The 26124-nt window shown below is 35.4% G+C and overlaps 1 protein-coding gene across 2 annotated transcripts in view; it reads right to left on the reverse strand.

Annotated features, from left to right (window-relative positions):
* The window catches only part of SPOCK3 (SPARC (osteonectin), cwcv and kazal like domains proteoglycan 3), a 163724-nt gene that overhangs the window by 93635 nt on the left and 43965 nt on the right, over positions 1-26124 (reverse strand). For both annotated transcript variants that reach the window (XM_058837985.1, XM_058837984.1), the window contains exon 3: positions 8351-8396. In XM_058837985.1, coding sequence (XP_058693968.1) covers positions 8351-8396 — 46 coding nt within the window. The remainder of the gene's footprint in view (positions 1-8350; positions 8397-26124) is intronic.

Here is a 26124-nt window from a genome sequence, read left to right on the forward strand (position 1 = left end):
GAAACAGGTATCAATCCAATTTTTTATCCAATTAACATTTACTAAAATCTCATAATATTTATGAAAATTAGAGGCTTCCCCCCATAAATGAAGTGAAAACATCAATTGTACAGCACAATTACACTGCTACTGAAAACAGGCGAAGGTTTTCACTATGAAGAGTAGACTCTAGACGAAAGAAATATATTTATGTAAGTCTTGTCAGAAATCATCTCTTTACTGCTGTATCAGCTGACTTCCTACAATGTCACATACAACCAGCTTCTAAAGATGCAGGTCTGATCTTAGCTTTAACAACTTCATAATGTTCAGCTTTACACAGCTTCTAACATTCAGAAAAGCGTACTTGCTATAGGTTATTGGTCCACATGCCTACTTTACATTTGTCCATGTGTCTGGCTACAATACCATGAAATGTCACATTAACTACATTTCAACAAGCAGAAAGATATCACTGTCACAAAAAGTCTATCAAAGCTATAAAATGTTTTTTAACATCTACTATTTCTCTAAGAACTTCCATTGTAAATAACAAGTTGCTCTGCCATTAGAAATTTCAGTTGACTTCGATAGATTAGTAGGGATTTGTTCTTCTGACAAGGAAGCAATCAATATTCAAAAACTTGATTCAATTATTACTAATGGATCTATTTATTTATAATTAAAATTTGGGAAAGAAATTAAGAAAAGCTTCTGATCATCTCTTCTGTAAGCTAATTTACAGTTAGCACTCCTGAAAACTGACATTAGTCAGAACATCATTTTTATAGGGAATATATTAGGAAATAAAGACTAGCAAGCCATAACATGGGAATATTCTTAATGGCAGCCACTGTGGCAGAAATCCAGGTAAATTATCATTATTCCACAAACTATTGAGTGCATTCTAACATGTTCCTTACTTTCCACTCCAATTAAAATGAAAGGTGAAAAAAAAGCCAAGGACAAAGTTTTCAGACTCAAAGTCTATTTTCTTCCTCCAATATTCTGATTCATTTCTGATGAGCAAAATGTTTCCATTTACCAAAACTTCAGCTATGGTTTGTGCATCTCATGAGTCATTTAATTCCACTACTTTAAAAGGCAAGTCTTGACTTCTTTGCCTACAATGTTTTCATATTTGACAATGCAGGGAGAAAAAAAAATTATATTATCTGAAAGTTTTAACTAAAATATTAATGATCATGTCAAATGCCTAGGTTATAACCCAAGGCAGACAGCCATAGAAGGGAATGATTCATACTGTCTCCTTTGATAAACCTCACCATTCCTGAAGGTACCAAAAGACCACAAGTATCTTTACTTCTCCATTTTGAAAGATGACAGTTTCTCACCTGCTATAGCAGGATTTGTCACTGACAAGTGTTGCGGGTCTAGATAATTGCAGAATCCCAGCACCACAATTTCCAGTAACAGGAGGGTGAAGAGCAAGGCAGAGAACATAAACACTCAGCTGATACTGTCAGCTAACACAGAGACCAGACAAAAGTTTTATTAAAATAGTGGTAACAGTTATCTTTCACCTAAATTGTACACTGATCAGCATTCAAAATTTGCATGCACACACAGACACTCCTCAGTCACATATGGTTTGAACCAACACTGCTGTGGATTCATTACAAGAAAAGCCCATCTTACTATGCAACATATCGACTGAGAATAAACACCTTTTAACTTCAACATGAAAATGAATCACTCTGCAGCTAGAAATCTGAAATTTATAAATAAAAATGAAAGAATAAACAAGAAATAGCCTACCTCAGTAATTTGATGGGAGCATTCTGAAAAAGAAGAATCTCAAATTTTTGTTTATTTTCCCAGGGACTATATTTGCCATGTAAGATTCAGTATATAGCATAAAAAGCAGAATGGGTAACTACAGCTGGATGGTCACAAGAGGAATCTTCCTGAACACTAGTTCCATCTGGACACACGAATCTACAACTTCAGTAAGAAGTCTAGAGTGGAGGTTTTTCTGCAGGTGGCCAATGAAGTAATTAAAAGTTTAGATTCAAATCCCTGAACATCATTGGTTGTCTAGTCTGGTTTCTAACTTGTGAGCAAGTGCTTCAATATTTAAGATGGCTATTAGCATGGAGGTACCTTCTGCCAAGAAATTCTCCTCTCACAAGTGCTCAGAACTCTCCATACTGATGGTTCAAAGACAATTGTGTAAAGTCTCTAAATCCTCTGTAAAAAAGCATCACTGTTCCTAATGTTCTATACTACTAAGCTCTGGGACATCAGCAACAAGTTTGTAGCTGCCCTGCAATGGTTGTTATGCTACTCAACAGCTCTGATAAGCAAAGAAGCATCTAATACTAATTTATAACCATCTGACACAAAGTACTGCATATTTCCATTTTGCTCACTGCTGCAAATAAAGTTTTTCTAAAAAGGACATGAAAATGCCATTACACTGATTCATAACATGGTACCTGGTATTCTAGGTACTGATAATATAATTTAAAATAAGTGCTAAAAAAATAAAATTGAATCTGCCAGTCTCTGTTCTTCCTCTGGAACAAACTCACTAAAGCTTGATCTCTTTTTCGAAATTTCAAATACTTGACTCATTCTTTCTCCACCCTCTTTAAAAAAAAAAAAAATCATCTTCACCAAGTCACATTTTTTTAAGCTACTTGTGCAGTGACTAAATTATAAGAAATTCTCCCCCTCACAAATACCTATGATCTCTGCTTCAAAAACATTCCTATTTTTTTTGTGTTTTGCGCATTTCTTGAAAGTTTACAAGAAAATTGGTTACACTTAGTTCAAAAAGTGATGCAAATGAAAAATTTCACATATTCAGGAATCAAATGCCTCCTGTATCATTATCTGTGACAATTCAGAAATGATCCTGTTTATTTAAATTGCTGAAAAACATAGTTATTTTGGGCTCAGACTGGTGTAAGTGACAACAAAATTAAGACAATTATATTAAATTTCTTCAATATATAATAAGGAACTCTCAAATATTCTGCAAAGATATCCAAACCTACTAAGACAAGGAGAAATACAAGTGCACACTTCCCTGGCATACTTTTTAAGTTTTCAACAGCTTTAGAAAAGCACTTTTGTTTTTTATTTTTGTATCAAAATGTTCACCTTCTTCATTTGGCAGAAAAGAAATAACACCTTAAGACTACTTGAACATTCACAATAGAACAATCACCAGCAAACAGCTAAGCATTATATTATCCTTTCCTAAATACACTAAATCATAATTTAGAGACTTGCTGGCTGTGTTAGAACTGACTTCTGGGTTCTTCAAATTGGGCAACAAGGACAAAGAAACATCTGCAGACCTGCAAGAGCAGAAATGCATCTCCCTGAAAATTCTCCCACATTGTCTCACTTCCCAAGATGATTATTTTTGCAAAACAACATGCTATAAGATACAGCACTGGCGAAGCCACACCTCAAATCCTCTATTTAGTTCTGGGGCCCTCCCTGCACTGAGGTGCTGGAGCGTGTCCAAAGAAGGGCAACAGAGCTGGGGAAGGGTCTGGATCACAGATCTGAACATGTGAGGGAGCTGGGGTTGTTTAGCCTGGAGAAAAGGAAGCTCAGGAGAGACCTTATCACCCTTTATAACTCCCTGAAAGGTGAGAGTTGGTTTTTTCTCACACCTAATAAGTGATAGAACAAAAAGGAAATGGCCTCAAGTTGCACCAGAGAAGTTTTAGATTGGATAGTATGATTTTTTTTTTTCCCTGAAAGGGTTGCCAAGCATTGGGAGAGGCTGCCCAGGGAAGTGGTTGAGCCACTGCCCCTGGAGGTAACCAAAAGATCTGTAGATGTGGCACTCAGCATTATGGTTCAGTGGTGGGCTTGGAAATGCTGGGTTAAAGGTTGGACTCTATGATCTTAGAAGTCCTTCCCAACTTTAATGATTTTATTTTTGTCTCTTGGAGAACTCTAATTTCTGTATCTCATTATGTATTCTTAAGTTACACAGGGAATTTTAATCATAATCACATTTTACTGTAATCAACTTCAGCTTTTAAATTTTTAAACCAACTAAACCAGAATCCAGTAGACTAGTCAAATCAAGTATCTAATACATCAGAAATATATCTGCAAACAAAAATTACCAGGAAATCTACTTGTGGTAAAACTGAATTATAACCGCCACACAAATTCTGTACAGGGTTTGTCTTAACATTCTTTGTATTTGGAAGTTAAATAGGTCAAAAAAGCAACCTCTATCTAACATTTCAGGTTTTCATTCTTCTATTCAAGTAAAACTATGTACAGCTCTTTTTTCTTCTTTAGAGTCTTTGCTTATTGTTTGGTTCTTTTAAAGGGATTTTTTAAACTATTTATTTTTCCCTCACTATTAAGCTGTAATGTTATTTCCAATTTCATATTCTTAATACATACCTCTATTAGGTGCTTTACTTGCCTTCATATTGCATTTCTGTGGTAAACAAAAGCAAATTAGGCCTTTAAATGAGCCTGTGAAGAAGAAGCAGTCCTAGTACACAGCAAAATATTTCAGGTACACAGTACTCATGGACTTGACCCTTATCTGGGACATGACAGCACAGTAGAGAGAAACTGGACTTCTAAAGTGAGAAATTTGCAGGATTAAATTTTAGCAGCCTTGTAACTGCAAAGAAGCAGTCCCACATACCCTTTTCTCAGCACACTGCCAGTTTGAGAAGCTCCAGTGCTGTACTCTGGACAGTCACTGTCACCCTGCAACACATTTCCACTTTTCTGACATAACTATTTGTGGGTCTGAACAGCCACATGAATCCAGGATTTGGCCATGTTAAAAAACAAACAGAAAAAAATACTTCTTACTTTATCTTATAATAATCCTCAATATGGTGACTCTAGACCTTACTTCAGGGTATAAAGCAAAGATGTCAAGACAGCAGGAATAAGGGCTTAGGCTGCTACTGAAGGCAAGCAAAATCTCTTATAATGGGCTCAGTGTAGCCTCAGTAAAAATCCTTTCTACAGCTTCTTTTAAAAATAGCTATAAAATTTAGAATCCATTCAATGATTTCACAGAAATAAATACTGAAACAATTTTCAAGCCATAACTAGAGAAGCAGATGTGTTTTATCCAGTGAATCTGAGTTAGGAGCCAAGTCTGTGAATTGTATAGGACAAGGCACATCTGTGATGTTACCACAATAGATAAATTTATAAAAGAAAAATAACAAAAGAATCATTTAAACACAGTATCAGATAATTAAGAAAAAGCACCATGGAAGTGTTCCTCAGGCATGTACAAGAGATCTTTACAGGCAAGTACTAGCTGAAAGCATCATAAAGCAGTGGGAATCTGTTTAACATAGAATTTAGTGTACTTCATTAGTGAGTAGGATTCCTAAACATACCTAAATACCTGAAACTGGAAACTGTTTAACAGATTAAATATAGTTTAGTCTTAACAGTAAATAAGCATGAAATATTTTTAAAAGCTTTTCAGTTCTGGTCTTTTTGAAATTCATAGTGTCCTCCTACAAAGACACCATTATTTTTTTATCTGAGACAACATTTTAAAGTGCTATGTGATACATTTTAATTACAAAGTACTGCAACTTATCTTGAAAGTGATGGACATATATTTCTAGTTTAAAAAACATCAATAGTTCTATAAAAACTAGATCACGAGAGCACATATCAAATGCAGCAAAGTTAATTCTACATGACTGTTTTCCATCTTCAACTAATGGATCTTCATTAAATTCCCTTATGACTTCCCAGGGCTTGCAAATGAGTGAACCAAATTATTTTATTGAATATGACTCTAAATTATTTCAGTTCACAGTACAGAAATGTATTTGCAAATTATACAGATATGTTTGCATGTATTTGGATATCCTTAGTTACCCAAATTATTACAGAACCAGGTAGACGAAATACATAGAGCTAAAAGGCAGACATTGAACTAATATAAATTAAACAGTTTCAAAATCTGGTTTTGTTGTACAACATTATCTACAAATTTCTGCTGTAAACAGACATCTAAAATAACCTGATACTACAAAAGCCAAAAATAATTCAATGGAATGGTCTACAAGAAATGTTATAAATACATCTACAAACCAACTATACCTTCAGGGTGTTCAACCTCTACAGAAATGTCATGCTGCACTTTTTCAATTACATGAATATACTCTACTTTTCCTCCACAGTATTTCTATTGAGCAAAGGAAAACATCCTTTCCACTTCACAAAATTACACTAGTGTCTTTGTGCATGTGATTTCATTCAATAGCTACACCCTCCAAGCTCTGCTTTCATCTGCAGTCTAAAAATAAAATGTACCAGAAGTATTTGGTGTATTTTCATCTGATATAAAAGTGGTGTATGAATAAAATGTGTCAAAATATTGTGTGTGTGTGTGTATGGGGAGGTTAATTTGAGTAAGCATTGATAAAATGATGATAAAGCTACTGAAGTAGTCAGCTTTGAATAGTCCTAAACATAAAACATTCTACTTGCTTTTTTCTAAAACTACTGAAAGAGCAAAACCTGTCTTTTAGCAGTAACTATTTTAATGGAACACACAGGTTTGTTTCAACAGTAAAACATGCACCACATATTTGTTTATTAACAAGTTACACTGTGGTATTTACAGAAGTACAAAAAAAATTAGGGGTGTATACACATATACAAAAAATGTACAGTCAAAACATTCAAATATGTTTTGCTATCTTATAAGGATATAAGCAAACAAGGGCTCAATGGGAACAAGTTCTCCTTTTCAAACAAATGCCATACGTTGCCTTAAGAAACGGTGTTGGTGGATTGCAATACAAATCATAGTATTTTTCCATCTTTTAAAATAGATTTTGCAGCCCAGGAACAAATACCATTATATTTCCATTGTAAGGGCTACCCTCCTCTATACTTGGACATGTATTTCCATATAGAAACTCCTATTAACAAAAACAGAATTACACAGATCTCTCAACATGAGCAATTCTGACATACTCTAACACCTTAACATAAGAAGGCCTTTCAAAATGTACCAAAGTATAGGAGAATGAATAAAAACACTATTCACAGAAGCATTAAATAGTTATGGTTGGAAGGGATCTTAAGTATCATCTAGTTCCAATGTCCCTGTTCACTGCTGCAGTGAACCTTCCACTACACCACGTTACTCAGAGCCCCATCCAGCCTAGTCTTGAACACCTCCAGGGATGGGAATTTCACAGTCTCTCTGGGCAACTTGTTCCAGTGCCTCACCCAATCCTACAGTAAGGAACTTCTTCCTAGTATATAATTTATACCCAGATTCCTCCTGCTTAAGGCTATTTGCCTCTTTTCCTATCACATGTCCTTGTAGAAAGTCCCTTCTCACCAGCTTTCATGCAGGCCCCTTTAGGGAAAAGAAGGCTTAAATTTAAGACACTCACTGTTTTTAATATATATATATATTTACAATTTGTATTTAGAATAACCAATTCCTTGAACCACAATTTTTTATAGTATTACAACAAAATAATATCCCTCACAAGTCAGTATACATTGTGGAGAAAGTTCTTGAAATTTAATAAACACTATCTTAGCAACACATTTTTATCTTAGACTCTTATTTACAAGCCCCTGCACCATTTCTTCATTGCATTAATGCCACTGGTTCTATCAGAAAAGACAAAGTCTTTTCTCAGAGCATTTCTCAGAGCAATTAAAAGAAGTATCAAGATTCTCAGCAGTTTTAAAATGGCAGCAATACACTTTGAAACAACATATATGAGGGGGATTATATTGACAGTAAATATTAAGTTCCAAAGCCTGGGGAGGGAATGTGTAATGGGAATATTTGCTGCATTTGCTCATAGTATTCTCAGCCTAAAACTGTTGTACTGCAGCATTCCCAAAGCTCCAGATGCATTTTGCCTCAAGATGGATCACTTGAACATGACAGACTCCCAAAATTGGTTTTCTATATCATCTTTTAGCCGATGGATATAAAGAGACATTCAAAATCTTAATAATTTGTTTTCTTGGCTGCAAAAGACAAGTATTAGACTGCATGCCTGTTTTTCATCAGATGTCCTACTGGAAAAACACAGGTTCTTAACTTAAATATACAAATAAAACAAAACCTTCCAAACCTCATGTTTTTCCAAGGGAAACTTTAAGCTACTCTGGAGGTTTCTAATGCTCCCATCTTTTTCTCTAATCACTAAATGTTTGAAAAACTCACAGACATAAAACAATGATTAGACTGAATTTCTGGTCCTCTTTAAATCAATTATTTAAAGACAGAGAAAATTACACAAATGAGCAGAATTCTGTTAGTATTCTAGAACAGGAGCACAAATACAAATACTTAAGTTTTAACCCACAAAGGCACCTGGGAGAGGAATCTTACCTTGATCAAATGGTTTACCCGGACTCCACGTACGAAAATAATCATCCTGGAGGGGGAGAAACAACCGAAATTTAGTAAAACATAAGGAATCCATGAAAAGCTCACAGTATCATAAAAGACAGAAGAAGCATACCAACCTCTACTTCCTAGAAAACGCAGGCAGCAAAATAAAATAAAAAAAGGAGAGAAAAAGATTACAGTTATCATGATGGGACAAATTACTTATACAGAATAAAACAGTGTAATTCAGAGGCCATTTGCATCACTCATCAAGTAAAAATGCCACTCAAAAATGTTACTTACTAGCATGTAAAATAGAAAATGTCTTACAGTACTCACATAGGTAATGTTTCTAACATTGTTTTTAAATGTTATGATAGTTTTCCTGTACTTTAACTTCAAAGGAATTGAAAAACTTGATTATATTTTCAATGCATGATTTTTCAAAAGTAAAGCTTCAAAGTCATAATCAATAAAATACAGCTATTTTAAACAATGTGAATTTTAATAAAATAATTTGCTATGTAGCTTTAACTGCATCAGTAAGATCTTTCATTTAATCAGTCTAATTAGATCTATTTTCTACAAATCATCATTATAAACATAAAATATCTTCCTAATTATGTCATCAGCTGTATTAGGCTTCAATTTCAAGACGGAAAAGCTTGAATTAAATAAATGGTTTTCAAGATTATAAGAAATTTGATAATAAATTACAAATTATTGGCTGAGACAATAGATCAATCTGCATATCTCAGATAACAGGTGTCATAGAAAAATGGCTGGAATTATTTATTATTGTGTCTTAATTCAACTAACTGTTCTCTAGAAAAAAATATTTAAAAGACTGTACCAAACATTTTAAACTCTGTATAAATGAAACTTAACAAAACACAGTGGGTATACTGTCAAATCCAGCAGTTCAATCACACTTGATAAAAGATCACTGCATTAATTCATACCAATTTTAAGTACTGAAAAAATGTAAATCTCATACAGTTGTCAAACAGACAGTAAGAAGTTAAAAATGATCAAGCATCAAATATGTCTTTGCAAGTACAGAACGCTTGTTGGGTTTTTAGCCCAAAAGAAAAGGAAAAAAAAAGTAGCTGCAGCCTAAACCGTACTTGACTGCTTATGTTTTATTAGCAAAAATGTTGTTACAAAAATTTGTGATTTCAAAGAGAAAGACAGAAATTAGCAGACTCTAGAAGTGCAAAATAGAACTGTATTTCTGTACCAATACTTAACCATTCCTTTACTCTGGTGCTGCACAGATTAACAATCTACAAATCAGTATACCTGATTTGCTTTTTAATTACTATATTTTTAAAGTAATAAAATACACACAGGTGTATCTTTTTTTTTAATCACACATGAAGTAAGCAGGAATTACAATTATGATAGTATTTTTCAAATATTCCTCCTAATAGTCACTATGATGCTATTCCTTCAGTGGTGTTCTAAACAGGTTTAAACCAGCTGTAAGGCAATGCTGTTCCAGGAGTCACACCACAAAGGCAAAACATAAAATTCTTGAAAAAACATCAAAGTGATAGATTCTCTTTCCATGTCTACTAAATCAGCAATGTTCATCCACAATGAGCCCATGCAGAAAATTGGGTTGTTATTAAAATGGTGAAAAATTAGAATATCTAGAACATAAAGCTATTAGAACAAAAGAGAAGTCATCCTGAGCGAGACAAATATCCACTCCAAGGCAAAGCATCCTGCATTTTGCTTAAGGAACAATGTACAAGTGGGGCTTGTATAAATTACACATTCTCAAGTTGGCCTCAGACCATCCAGAAGATAAATCAATTCTTGTTCATCTCTATAATGCAGACAACTTCACAGATCCCGAATATAATATCCCTCAGGCATTGCTAGAATTCTTGCTGACTGACTTCTGTCTACAAAGCAACTCCATACCTTTCTTGTTACCCTTCTGTGAATCTTTTCCAAGTCTGTTTTCTTGGCAAATAGAATTGTGCAGAGCATTCAAGACGAGCAGCATTATAGATCTATACACAACACAGCGCTATGTTGCTCTGTATTCTCCCCAGTACGCCTACCCCTCTATTGTCTTTGAAGGTTGTGTCTGGTTTTGTTCTTTTTAATTGTATGACTTGAATAGTTTGCATAAAATTTTCTATCTCAGATCCAAAATATAAATACCCATAAACCATATATAGCTATACTGATTTTCCCTAAAGAATTCACCTTTCCCATCAGCTGCTACTTAAATAAAATCCACTATTGGGTATGTTCAATAAAACCACTATGTGCCTCTACAAACAATTAAAAATGTTAATCAATTGTCAGATTAAGTAAAGAAATTGCTTCAATAAATTATAGCTTCACAATTTTACAAATATTCCTGAAGCTGTTTAACCTTCTGCATAAGAACCTGGCTTCCTCTTACATTCAGACCTTTGCTGATCTTCAGTCAGTAAGTTTGATTATAATAATGTTCAATATCCTCTGCAGAATGTAATCAAGATCATTATACAACGTACAAAGCCTCATTTTGTAATTTTAACATAAAAACAGAATGAAGGAATACACATTCTACAGTGAAGGCTGGATAGCATCACAGCATCTCTAGGTAAAGTATCCTTTAACAATCTATAAATGCAAAAGTCAATGTCTCAGGACCTCAGGACAGAGCCTAAGTCTTCTGAATTTCCTTGCCTTCGTCCTAAGCATGTTAAAGGACAAGTTGTAAAAGTAAACAGAATAAAGTCCTAGATTCGTAACAGTAACCATACCAGTTTTTCAACATTTTCCAGCTAAAGATATTCATACATTTTAAACAGAAAATTCATCCTTACTGCTCTACTTGAAACTATGTGAAATGTCAGGATTTCTTTCAAGTGTCTCTTTGAAAGACACAAAGCACTTCTAATAGCCATGGATGATGGATTTCAATGAGTTTAATATCCATGCCTTAAAATTATGCATGTGTAAGCATTACACCCATTCAGGGTCATAGCGATGAAGTGTTTCTAAGAACTTAAGCTCATGCTACAATTAAATATGCACTTTGAGACTAATATTTTTAAGTTTTTTTTCCTGAAAAGGTCTTACTACAAAAAAAAAAAAAAATCTATGTTGTCTGAAAATCTGACAACCCTACAAAAAGAATCAAAACAGCAGCTTGATCAGCAAAGATATTAAAAAATAGGAAAAAAATATATTCTGCCTTGAACATTTTTATTGCTACTTTCTGGCCTTCAATATTCTTCCATATGTATTCTCACACTGGTAAAAAGGAGTTACTATGTAAGTTTTTTAAAAATACACATTTAAATATGGTGAGAAAAAAAATAATCAAACAACAAAAAGCCTAACCCACACATGGCAATGTAGTTATGCAGCAGAAGTTTTCACCTTTAAATAGACACAGAGCCATTGCTCTTCTTACTGTTCTTACTGCTTTTCTTTTCACTGTAGCACATTTGCTACATTATTTAACCAATCTCTCCTCTGCAACATTTTCTATAGATGCTTCCATCACTTGAACAGAAATTTGTATTCTGAAGAACACAGTAATACATGGTTGATGAGTGACTCAGAGAACAGCAGGTGTCTATGGGCAAGGAAGGATGTTTCTTCACATTTTCAGACCAAGGTTGACCTGAAAAACTGGATAAAGAAAACTCATCCCTTGTTTTGTATCCTAGTATGGCCTATACAATAAAAGCTAATATATTAAAATAAAAGCTGATTTGTAACAGAGAATCCATTAAAACTGAAGCAGTTTTCTAAACTTATAATTATCTTTATATTTTACTGAAAAACAATTTCACCGCTGCAGCACAGAGATACTGTTATTTATGTGACTTTCAAACTAACAATTTTAGAAGAAGTCTAATTGTCAACTGCACAATGTCAGGCTTCATTTATAATAACTTTTCAAGAAACACTACTTTCTAACAGTTACCAAAGCAGGAAAGATAAGATTTCCTGAACACTGTTCAACAGCAAACTTAATTCTGCCTATACAAAATTCCACTCAGATTTTATATGACTTACCATAATGCAGAAAATACATTTTACTGCTGGCCCCACTATTCCTATAGAGGGGTTGGTTTGTTTTTAACAAAAAAGAGTTAGATACTTGAGTATGTAGAAGGACGTGGAATTGCATTTGACAATTTTAGAAGCAAAAGCTTTTCTGGCTGCACATGCTCCCTAAAAACTTAAAACCTACAGTATTTGATTCAGATTTTTTCCTCACTGCCATTAGCTGTTTTCCTATTGAGTATTTCACTCTTTATAATTTCAAGGAGTTCTCAATGGGCTTTCCATTGCAATTCTTCTATCTGCATCTCAAGTACACACATCTGCTTCTCATCTGATACGAAAGCTCTTTACCTCTTTTAGGCTAGGTCTTTGCTATTTGGTAGCTATGCTATTTTCAGACTCCACTTCAACAAGCCAAGTCAGTTCAGCCAACTGTCCCACATAGCAGCTCTCCTCTTGTCTCAAGCTCACTTCTGCAGAAAACTTGAGCTCACCAAGTATCTCCCCCCCTCACATCTTTGCACCCGTCCAATAGAGGATTTCTTCTGCCCCAAACCTCCCCAGAGAGTCTAACATATATTTTGTATCCCACGTCTCACTGAAAGAGCTGGGATAGGGTTGTCATCTGATACTTCTGCACCAACCTCTTTCCAGTGCTAGAAAAAGCACAAAATGTTTGCAGAAATGTTTATTCTGCTTGTATTTTGCCCCAAGACCTCCAGTCTAATGTCAGTAAGATTGTGATTATCCTACAAAGCCTTAAATTGCTGGTCACATGGAGAACTGTTACAGGAATAAAAGGATGAGACAACAAAAGTGCTGCCATCATATGGAAAATCCACTAGTCCTACATGCTGTAGTTTCCTTAAATAAGAGAGGGCCACAGACAGCATACACAGAATAACTAACACACACACATCTAATGAGAGCACTATCCCAAAACATAAACCATAACTGAGGAACCGTAAGTTACACCAGGAAAACGCATTATGTTTATGTACTGGAAAATTCCTCAACCTGAAACCTGAACCAGTCTGGAATTCTCATCCAGGATGCAGACATGCTGTTCAGCAGAATGTGGATACTCACTTGCCTATCAGATGCTGTTTTTCATCTCTGCTGACGTGCAGAGACATCTGATCTATGTGAGCCGTGTGAGCACTCTGCTGTACAAATGTGGAGTGTTAGCTTAGCTAAATGCAGTATAGTGCACACATGAGAATAAGGCAGATACCACACTCCCCAGAACCCTATTAACTATCACAGCATCTCACATATCTCAGAACATCTGTGAAGGCAAGAAGCCAGGATGAACCATGTGCTTCTTAGAACATTTTTTGCTAATTGTCCCAGGTGCATTCAATAGGTTGTGCTTGATCTGTCAGACCTTATGTGATATCATATAGCTACAGGTCTGCAGTAGAGCTAGGAACAGAACTAGTTCCAGGAGGGCAGGGATTGCTGTATCTAGCATTTTTTTGGCTCAATACTTTCTTCTCAACAGGATCTCCTTTTTCTCACCAGCTGAAATACCTGTTATGCTTCCCATAAAGCCACATTTAATAACTGCACAGAGCAGGAACCCTTCTGAATCAGTTTAAAAAAAAAAAAAAAATCACATTTATTACACTTAGGAAATTAGAATAAAAACAAGTCCAGAAGATATTTACAGGCTGTAAAAATGGTGACTTCTGCCAGCTTTGACTGCAGATTAAGTCTCCCATTAAAAACAATCAGTTTAGCCAAAACCACCAGGAGTTCAGTGCTAAAAGAGCTCAGATACAGATAAAGGCAGTGGCCCTTCACATCAGTACTTCTGAGAATCAAGGAGTCAAGATAACAATCAGTTTAGTAGCTCAAAGAACCAACATGAGAAAAACACTAAAATAATGAACCACCCCAGAGGTGATATAAGCATTGTTCCTCTGGCAGAGAAAGACATAATCACCTGCAGGCAAGATAGACCCTTGCTGCAGAACTGCTCTGCTGCTTGTCTGGCACCCAGCCTCCATGAGCGGGGTGCAGCCTGACAGGTGAAAGGACACTGGCTTGCTGTTCAGTGCCGGCCTCCAGGGAGGCTGACGTCAGCTTCCTCCACAGCTCCAGCTCCAGTGCCACCCCTGAGGCCTGTATTCATGGGGCTGGCAAAGCACAATTAGAATCAATAGCTGCTTCCAGTGACTCTGGCACTCAGCTCCTCGCATTTAATGTTCATCCCGCTGCCTTCCTTTGCCTCATGTTTCTAGTACCATTGATGAAGCTGGGCTAGGAGCCACCACTTTTCAGCCCTCTCTGTTGCACAGCTCCCATTCAGTAAGATTTCTGTGGATGCTATTTTGTACAAGCAGAGTTACTAACAGCAAGTTTGAATAGCACAGTATTTGAAATCACTTGTCAACAAAAGTACCAAAATGCTCTCTAAAGCGTATATTCAGAAATATGAACAAAATAATGAAAAACATTTTGAAAAGAAAGGAATTAATATCAAAACACAAACACTGTAAGATTCTAAGCTTATAGTAAAATTTAAAACATTGTTTCTTTAAAAGTGCATCTCATATTTCTCATCATGAATAAAAGAAATAATGAACCATCTTTTCACTACAAATTCAGAAAGTTCTGGTCAAGCTCCTCCTATTATACTTTCAAGATTCAACTTGTTAAGTTTTGCTAGACAAGAGGAGGGGGAAAAAAATGAGAATAGATTATATAGATGAGGTAAAAGACTATCTGTGGGACTTTCAAATGCCTGCTCAGGCATTTCATACGCCTGTTACTGTTCCATTTCCTCAGGTGCCACTTCACTAATGCACCAGCAGCCCAAGGCAACAAGAGTAAAAATCACTCCCTGATCCTCTGCATACAGTTCCACAGACAGCCAAGCACCAGACCATGCAGGGAGCTCAGATCACCTATCTGGAGCTGGAAGGAATTTACCTAGGTATGTTGAAAAAGAATGACAATATGATTGTGAAGCTATGGTTTGTGTCTATTAAAAAAAAAAAAAAAAAAAGAAAAGATGAACTGTATAAAGGAGATCTTTAGAAATTGGAATAAACAGCTAACATCTTCAAAAACAGAAGCTAAGAAAGAAATATTCAGTGCAGAGACACACCAAAGGTGCTTGACTAACCGGAGAGCCTTGTACAATGAAGTAGCAGTTTTGTGCACAAGGAGACAATGGGGAGCGTGCTGCACCTTCTGTATCAAATGCTGCACTATTCCACATAGTGGAAATAACAGGAGCTCACATAATTCAGCTTGTCAAACTCTTCTCTCACCCTCCCCCCACCATTTTTGTATAATGCAGCAATAAAAACTTGCATCATATTCAGACAAAAGTACTGTAAGATGTGAAGGACACACAGAGGGCACAAGGACACTAACAGTCTGGGCTTTAAAGGTCTATTAAATGTCTAAGAAAGGATTTCTAAAGGCCTTGGCTCTTACACAGTTTTTGAGAAACATTTTTCAACCATATCTGACCACAGCAACAGGAGGAAAAAAAAGTGCTACTCATCAATTTTCATTCAGGAAGGTAAAAATTTTTCTTTTTAACATGTCAGGGATAAAAACCAGGAATCACTTACAAAACAGACACTATACCACTGTTGACATTGCTTTTGTTTGTTTGTTTTTCAGCCTAGAGAAAATCAATGACAAAGATTATCATGAGATCTACCATATCATGCCAGTTGCATGGACAGAATTTTGGTATTTTTCTCCAAGCAGAGGAGAAAAAAAGTCTCTCACACTAATGCTCAGAACAATGTTCTAGTCTACCTCCCATTGCCATGGAGACAAAGAACACCCTAGAGTGTGAAAACAGTCCAAAATGGAAGAAATTTAGGAATACAAAATATGAGAGAGGAATTACAGTGTTACTGTCATTACAAAGCAAATAAGAACAGATGTGTCAACAGAAAATGGGACGGAAGGAAAAACACATGTACACAACATGCTTGCAACTTAACAGAGGGAAGTACTTAAAATTACTGGTCACAGTTCAAGAGTGCTACACAGCCATTAAGAAAATAATTGCTATCTAAAATTAAGGAATTTAAATAAGATGTCATGCAGTTTAATGTCAACAAGAGAACAAGTATATAGACAAGAGAAAATAAGGTTGAGAAGAAAAAAAACCTATTAACTCAGTATCCCTTTTGATTGGAAGTATACAAAGAAATTCCCACACTTTTTGCCAACATTAGAAAATTACAAATTTAGCAAACTGAAGAACAAGACAGAAGAAGCACATACAGATTTCAGGGTGATAGATGATTTAGTACAGTAATGGTATCATCATGTGATTTGGGCAAATACATACTTCAGCAAGCAATGTATTTCCGAACTGGGCAGAATTATTAGATACATTTGGAAAAGATCAGCTGTCTCACTGAAAAGAAACAGTTACTCTACAGATGAAAATGATTTCACTGGCATATCATAGTCTGTTTGTTTAAACAAATGAACCAAGTCCAGGTTAATTTTGTAGAAAAATATTTGCAAACCAAATGTCCCATGTGCTTAAGAAGAAATTTATGCTTTAGTTTATCTCCTTAAGATATGTACTTCCTAGCTACAACTTCTTTTCAAAATCATTCCAGTCTTTGCAGGAAGAAATTATAAGATTTGTCCTCATTCAACCTATATTTAAAGTGAAATTTAAGTCTAAAATTTACAATATTGCTTATTACTTACCTATTTTGAACTTTGTCTAATTAGACACTTAATTTCCAAGAAAAGCTCTGTTTATATTATTGTAGATGAATATAACACTACAATATTTCTCAGATAAATCAAGAGAGGCTGCTGTCTCAAGGAGCTGTCTATTGTTCCAATATTTCAAATACTAGTTGTAGCATATCCACAATTTAACTGATTTTTACTCATTCCTTAAGAGACACCTGACTTGTGACATTTTTATTATTGTATCTGCTAATAATAAATAGCAAAAATGCTGACAACACTGTACAGTCCAATTATTTCCTCCCTTGACAAAAGCTATGCTAAGGTAAGGCAAGAGAGTTGCAACAGTTTCAAGTAAAATGCATGATGGTGATACCAAGTGGATAAATAAGACAAGAAGCTTAGGCTGAATCCTACTGTCAGTGAAGCTTAAGAATCCCAAATAAAAGTAAAGTAATTTTAAAGAAATAACTAATGTTTTGTTTCCAGCTGCTATGCCTGTGTTACAGGGAGTTAAGGTTGTTTTGATATCTTAACCATTTGTGGTGAAAAACATGCAAGAAACTCCCACATGAAGTAAATACTACCTAGGATACTCTATCCTAGGTAGCTAACATGCATTAAAACTTTTTTAATATATATTAACTTTCCTAAAATACCAAGAAAATCAGGATACGTTACAGAGAAATGTGAGTTAAAATACCCTACTTACCGTGCATCTACAGAAACCATAAAAGTTGAGGAAGTGTGGGCTTCCACTGTCTTTCAAACTGCAGCTGTAGGCTTACTGACTGCAGGAGCAGCAGCAGCAAGAAAGGGTTCAGAGTGGTTCAGCTTCCCCTATTAATACTCCCAGATACAGCAAGGTATCTGTGTATGGGACACAATTGCTTTGCCCTCCTGAGCCTTCATTTTTCAGAAGCTGATCTAGCCCTAGTTTTAGTCCAAAAGTTTGGGAATAGTTCTAACCAAGCTTCTCAAAGTAAGCTCCTACAGTGCTCCTCTCTTAGGCACGTAAATTTACCAGGCATCATCTGCTTATTTACACACATCATACCTCAGCAAGCAAGGAAAAGAAAATGAGGGTTCCTCTATCTCCTAAACACAAGTAGAGATACTACCCTTAATGTCATACTTAACATCTTTATTGAGCAGAGGTGACAATATGTGCAAACCCACACTTTGGCACCGTGTGTTTTTTATGACTGTTTTTAATCACTAAATGTTATCTGTCAAATCTGCTGCATCAGAATAGTCTTCAGGGAAATTACTGAAGAATGACTCTCCTCCAAAATAGCTATCTTCCATTGGTTCCAAAGGAAATAAAGGCATTAGTTGTTTTTCTTAATAGCAAAGACTGGCTTCATTCTCGTTGTGAGTAACAGCAGCTATTCAGAAAAAAAAAACTTCAATATGCAGCGCTCCATAAGACAACATTATTTCTCAGACCCTAAAGCAGTAACTTTTACTGATGAAGCCTAAAGAATAAATAAAAGCATTAAAAAGATCAGGAAAGGATCTACAGGATTTTAAGCACAAGTGGAAATTTAGAAATACAGGCATTATTCTTTTAATAAATTCACACAGGATAATGAACAAGTATATCACCAAGTGCTAAATTTCTTGAAGGGATTATTCTTACATGCAACCTAAATTTAACTCAGAGTAATGGACTCATTTCTTGTAGATCTTAGTGGCTGCATTATTCTGAAGTATGTTTTCATATGCACTGTACTATGAAGTTCCTGCTTTATACGAAAACCTCCAATCAACCTCAGCATGTGGTGCTGTAAGATGCCCTGCAATACATCCTGTAGAGAAGAGCAAAACAAAGATCAAGAAGCAGCCCATTCCTAAATGGTTTCCAGAACATTGGTATAGATCCTCTGATAGCAGACATCCTGAATGTGAAACAGGACAGGACAAAGTTCTATGGTAAGAAATATCAGCAAAGACCAAGCACAAGTAAAGAAAGTAAAGAAAGTCTCATAACCTGCATTTGGAACTGATGAAGGAAAAACTACCCTAAATTTAGAAACTTTTTAAAGAAAAAAAAGGCTATTTGCTGGTATCCCTGCTGGTGCAGAAATATTTTCAGACAAGACAAATAAATGTTTGAATGTTAACTCCCTTTCACTGATTCAATTAAAGGACGAGTTTACCCACATCAAAATTAAAAAGTTATGTTTATCAGAATATCTAGATCTTAACTGCAAACTGCCAATACCAAATATCTTTGAACTATTACAACAAAATACCATGACCAAGGCAATTATTTAACAAAGAAATTGTATCATGCTACTTTCACAAAGAAATTGCATCATGCCACTTTCACAGCCTTACTGCACCCCTAACATCATCCTCCTTTCCCATCTACAAGAGCATTCTGTTATCTCAGTCCCTCAGGTCTTATGTCAGGTTATTATGGACTTTAATCTCAAACCTAGCAGATTCAGACCTTGCCAGGATGAGTGACAAAGGATAATCCCACTGGCTGCAGGAAACTCTGCTGATGCTTCAGTAAGTGACACACCAAGTCTATGCGGAACTCACAGAGGAGCTGTGTATTAGAAAGGACTATGCTGTTGGAAGTATTTTTACTTCTGAGGAACTTAACACTGAAGACTTGACTACTTTACTTGGGGTAAATTCTAAGCAGCTGCAATTACAACTGACACAACTCCTCACACATGCACGCACACACACCCCCCTGAAAAGGAAGATTAGCCTTTTTGGTACCCAATTAGGAAATTGCATTCTGCATTCTTGAGTTTGCCCTCTGCTTCAAGCACAGTGAGAGTCTTCAATTTGCCTTAAAATAGAATTATATTGCTGAGCACTAAAAATCTGCTGTATCCTGCCCCAGAATGAGATTAATTTCAATGTTGCCAAATGTTCATCATTTGTACAACATACAGTGCAATTTATTTGGGGATCTTTCCAAATAGAAGGCAATTTGTAAACTTCAGCCTCATTCCAAATCTTTCCTTCACTCTTAGCTTCTGGTTAAGCCCTGATGCAGTGCTCTATATTAAGGATGATAAAACACAGAACTCTCTACTCTTTCTCACAAAAAGTTATTGTCTTTTCCGTTCAGAAATTTTCTGCAGTACTTTAATGAGACTTATTATTGTTAAAAGCCTAAACTGAGCTAAAATGATAGAAGAACAAATTAAATGTTCTTTTTATAGTACCTCTAAACTCCAGTCTACATTCTTGTAAGAAATTCCATAGCCTTATGCTGTCAAAAAAAAAAAAAAAAGTTCACTGAAAACCACCTCACCTCATTTTCCATTTTACTATACCTAGTTCCTAAGCCTAGATTTCAGGAACATTTCCCCACTGACTTGACCCAAAATCCACATAGGCCTATTAAGTTTTTCCAAATATTTTTCTCACCTTAGGACCAGGCTGCACCATTATTTTAATCACTAGAAGAATTAAAAAAAGGTCACACTTAAATTATGCAGAAAAGAAGACTTTGACATACAACTAAATACAACGATTCGTTGAGCATATCCAGCCTGCCTGTTGTTGAGTTTTTCATACTATCCTAAACTCTAACACAAAAAATAATTACTCATCTTTTAGTAGCTGGAAGAGGGTGGAATTACTTGCCACTACTTTTTGTTTTACACAGAGAATCTGTATTCTGCTTACTTCATAAGGAAATACAAAGTAGCATAACCTGCCTTATTAAATAATGCTTCTATCACTCATTAAACACATTCTCTTCTTTCCTTATTACAATGATGTTGCTATAGAAATTAAGTATTTTTCGAAACATAGTTCATTAAATATGGCATGTCAAATTCAGCAAGGTACTCTATGTGACTGCCAGTAGCTTTCCTGTCCAAGTGAAGTTTGGCACAGAGAAGACCGATCTAGTAAAAAACAGCTGAGACCTCCCATTTCCACATAGGGAAACAAGATTACAAAAAAAGCATCATGGATAACTATTCTGTTAATTTAATTCCATGCTGATTCTAAAAGAAGTACACTATATAAGTGGAAGGAGAATCAGACTTTCAGTCTGCATGTCCTCTTTGCCTGACATTTCCTTGAAATGTTGATGTTAATATTTGATTCCAGCTTGTTGTGTAAAGAGCACAGGTTTTGCAGCTATCAAGTAGATTGAAAGGGTACAGCAACTAACACCAGAAACACTTTTGTAGTAAAAGCAGCTATACTTACAGAGAACAACAGCTCAATGCAGCAGATACCGTGCTAATGACAATTTAGAAAATCGTCTGATCCACCATAAAACGGATCTCTAAAATACTGCACGTATCATTGCCTTTCTCTGTCATGTAAGTTTTGCAATAAGAAAGTTACAAACCAAGACGAGGGATGAAATCCTTAGTGCCCTTACTGTGTGTTTACCTACAAACTCTGTGTGTCAAATTGTCTTAGTTACAGTGACAAACAAGCAGCAGCAGAATGTCATGGCTGTCAATGTGCTAGTTACAAAAAAAGCAACATACCAAATCTTTGCAGTGAATTCAACAATAAGAACTACAGCTAATACTTAAAAATAGATGCCAGCTCCCTTTTTCAGTTTATGAATTGCTTAGTAAAAACACACTTTATATAAAAATTGCTATCATAGCTGAAGACTATCTTTCATTACTTCTAATGGCCTATATGTACCATCTTCTACTGAAAAATAAAATGGCCTGAAAGGGCACTCGAGTACATTAGCATTTCAGTTCATTTCTTCTCAGTGATACTTTAAAGACAGGTTGAGTTCCCCTCCTCAACTAGTCCTATTTTGTCAGGATTAGGTGATAGAAGCAAAAAAAACAAAATGTTTTCCAGGTCAACAGCTATGACCTACTGCATTGAAACAACAATCTTCCTTCTTAAATACTTGAGAGAACCTGTCTGCTTTGGATTATGAGGTCAGTTGGGAACTGAATCCTTATGCCAAGCCTCTGCATCCATTTTCCTCTGTGGACCTTGAAATACTGTAGGAAAATCATGGTGCCTTTGAACAAATTACGTTTTGTCCTAAATCCTCTACTAGAGCATTTTCTCTAAGATTTTAGGAGAGATGGTCCAATCACACTGTTAGATCCAAAAGCAGGAAACACTGCACCAACCTCACTGGCCTGGGATTGTGTTATCTTCCAGACCTCCCTCTTATCAATATGGAGTGAAATTTAAAACTATTTGAAAAATAAAGTGTTGCCTCAGCAGCATCAGTGCTACAACATTTAAAAGGCTCAGAGGAGAAATATGTCTCTAAGCTGCCCAGCTGAGCAATTCTAACAAAATCTGCAGATAAAAGAAAGGAGGTAGAATTAGTCTACTCTTTGCTGTTAGGATCAACACAGAAACAGATGCATTTACTCTAATGAGATAGGGAAATTACTGCACCCAAACCAGACAAATGGAGACAGTAAGACAACCACAACAAAAAAGCAGACTACCTTTCTAAGATATCAAAAAATGTGTCCATCCTCCATTCTATATTCTTTTTAACTAGACTAGAAAGCAAGTTTCCTAGTCTGGTAGTGGCACTTAGCAACAATTTCTAAATTTGAAAACCAGTGCACAGAGCTATATGTTTGTGGCAAGGTACACATAAATACACATAATTTTTCTCAAATCTACTCTGCAATTTAACTTCTGTAATTATGTATCATTTGTGTTACATCTAGAAAGAAAATTACTTATTTATTGTATCATTCTCCCTCAAGTATTTCCTGCACCCTGCTAAATAAATAAGCTAGAAAATAACGGATAGTTGTACATTCTGACTTAGAAAAGAAGTGAACATCTTGTAAACTTCCTCAACAGAACAGTACCAGATGTAATATTTAAAGCTTGCAATTTACATTCACAAATTATACAAAATACTATCAAAAACTGTTTAGTGAACAAGGTTTTAATAACTTCCTTGTATTTCTGAAGTATAGCAAAGTCTCTTATTTAATATTAATTTTCCATATAATCATAAAATAAGTCTAGGTTGTAAAACACGTCTGGAAATCATCCAGTCATAACCACTGCTTAGCATGTCCAATTACACAAGGTTGCACAGTCATTCCCAGTCAAACATTAAGTACCTCTAGGAACAGAGATTTCAATTCCTACTCTGGGCAACCCATTCCACTGTTTGTCACTCTCACAAGAAACTGTTTTTATTTCACTTAATTAAGGTTTTCATGTTGTAACATGTCCTTCACCTCCAACCCCATCCCTGCTCATCCATAAGAACAGCCTGGCTCTACCTTCTCTAAACTACCACAAAGGGCAGTTGAAAATAGAATAAAATCTGCCTTAGTCTTCACTACTTGAGATTAATTTCCCATCCTCCTCTCATGCAAACGCTTTTCAAAGATGTTCTAAACATTTCTTGAGAGCCAATAGGCAAAATTAATTAAGTCCATGCTTTCTTATTCTAATGCACTAGATACTCTATTAAAACAGATATCCAAGTCTGGGATTTTAAAAATATCTGTAGCACATAAATGAGGATCACAACCTAAAAAAATTCCTTTTTTACCCTGTCCATATAGCTAAAAAACAAAACAAAACAAACAAAACAAAAAAACCCCACACCCCCCCACAAAAAAAAAACAGAACAAAAAACCCAAAATCTCACAGATCTATTTTCTGCTGTGAGGCCCTAGAATATCGTCAAGTCAGCTCTTCTTCTACAGCACAGATTGAATACTGGAACTGAGTCTATGAATATCTTGCCAATTTCTGAGTTGTTACAGTGTATTAGCATCGACAGACCTTATTTTCAGTCACACACAACATTTTCAAGATTACAGCTCAACAATTCTTTCTAATACAGTATTTCATGCATGATGTTTTGTATAATAGCAAACATGCTTAGATAATATTAAAATGACCTATGAAAGAACAGAAGCACAACAATGATATCTGTAGTAACAAGACTAGGGTTAATGGATTTAAACTGATAAGAACACAAAAATACAGGCTAGATATACAGAAGAAATTTTTTTGGATGAGGATAGTGAGAAACTGGAACAGGTGGCCCAGAGAGCTGGCAGATGCCCTGTCTGAAAACATTCAAAGCCAGGTTGGATGGGACTCTGAGCAAATTGGTCTAGTTGAAGACATTCCTGCTTATGGCAGGAGGTTTAGACTGAAGACCTTTAAAAGGTCTCTTTAAACCTAAACCTCAACTGTTCTATGAGTTTATGAAATACATAGAGACTTTTTTTTATTGAAAGAGCTATATACTATTACATAATATACTATATTTAAATATGATAATACTTAATCAAAAGACCGAAACTACTAGAACTGTTCTACAACGCCAGCCATATCTTTATTTCAAATCTCTACTCAATACATGGCAGGTTTTGATTGCCTGTTATGATGAAATCTATTCAGTAAAGAAAAGCATGTATTGCCATGTTCTTTCTGGCTTGACAGTACTGCTTGTAGCTACATCAGGATCAATGGCTGCACTTGTTTGCAAACTTAAGCTCTCTCGTCACCTTCCAGATCCCAATTCCGTGCATTCTTTAAAAGTGGCAAACAACACATTTGAACTTAATCATAAATCCTGTTGAAGAGACTCCCACACTGTTAAAACTCCTTTGGCTTTTTACCCCAAGTCCCTTTATACTAAGTTATCTTTAAGTTTTCAACACTGAGAATGAAGAATATTTGCTTTGCTTTACAGTGAAGGAGGAAGAAGGAACAATACTGACCTTTCAATCTAGATGCATATCTGCATGCAGATTTACTGCCTAAATAGCTTTGGCTGATATTAAGAAATTTTTTATCTCAGAGCTAGAGTTCAGACTTTAAAGCACTTACTGGGGCAAAGTGCTTTTCAATACCTGTCCTCCCACTACACGTAGCATTAGCCTCACTGCAGCTTTCCTACTTACACAGAAATATTAAGACTACTCTTGGAATTTTACAGACATCTGAACGTGGACAAGCACTTTTCACAGTTCTCACACATGGAAGTCAAATACAAAGAATTCCACTGTATATTATTGCCATCATCAGGAAAGAAACCTTCGCTAAAGCATTGAAGTATTTACATTATAAATAAGCAACACATTTTTGGAATAAAATATCAATTTTATAATAGTACACTTTGTTTTGGTTTTCACTAGAAAGTAGAGACTGTGTCTCAAGTGGCTAGTGAAAACTACTGATTTACTAAGCAGTCTGATGGCTTATGATGTACATGCACACAAATCCAAGAAATTCCTCTTATCTACCTCCTATCAGATATCAAACCAGTTATTTTCCAGAAGTGTACTGAAAGCACATAAATCCTGTTTCAGAACTACATACCGAAGTCCATACACATATTCATTACACTTAAACAAATAAGCATCTCTTTCAAACTCTGTGTTTAATTCCACAGTAAAATATGACAATTTAGACAGTTTTGTTAGGAGGTACACAGATACACACATACACGTATAAGCAACATTACTAACAGGAATATGTACCTCTACGTAGGTCATGTTACGTTTTTTTAAATAATCCGCATTTTAGTTTGTAAACATATTTATCTAGATTTTTCTTTTTCCTAAAAATTGAGGAATATGAAAATGAAGCAGAATAAACAAGTTAAGGCACCCACTTAAGCAACTGCTCACATTAAACTACTAAACACAGAAATAGAATTGTCATAAGAAATACATGAAGAAAAAACTCAATCTTTAAGTCTACATGAAGGAAACACTGAACAGAATCCAAAAGCCTATTTTCTGACTCTTTACAAACAAAAAACAATTTAGGACAATATAAAACAACTTTAAGACTTGGATCATTTATTTTTTTCATATATGTGTTTGTACATGTAGCACATACTTGCACTGCTGTCACTTGAGTTGCAGTATAATTCTACCAAAAAGCTTTGTGCTAGGCTGGTATCTGGGACAAATCAAAATGCCTTAAAAAGCATAACAGAAGCAAAAAGCCCAGACAAACAGGAACAAAAAAAGGCACACTCAAAAGCTACCAAACACAAAAAACACAGAAGACATTCTAGAGTTTATCAACAGCCTACTTTAAGATGTGAACTTGAAAACAATGACTAAAAA

This window comes from Poecile atricapillus, chromosome 4, assembly GCF_030490865.1.
Source record: "Poecile atricapillus isolate bPoeAtr1 chromosome 4, bPoeAtr1.hap1, whole genome shotgun sequence".
Taxonomy (NCBI): domain Eukaryota; kingdom Metazoa; phylum Chordata; class Aves; order Passeriformes; family Paridae; genus Poecile; species Poecile atricapillus.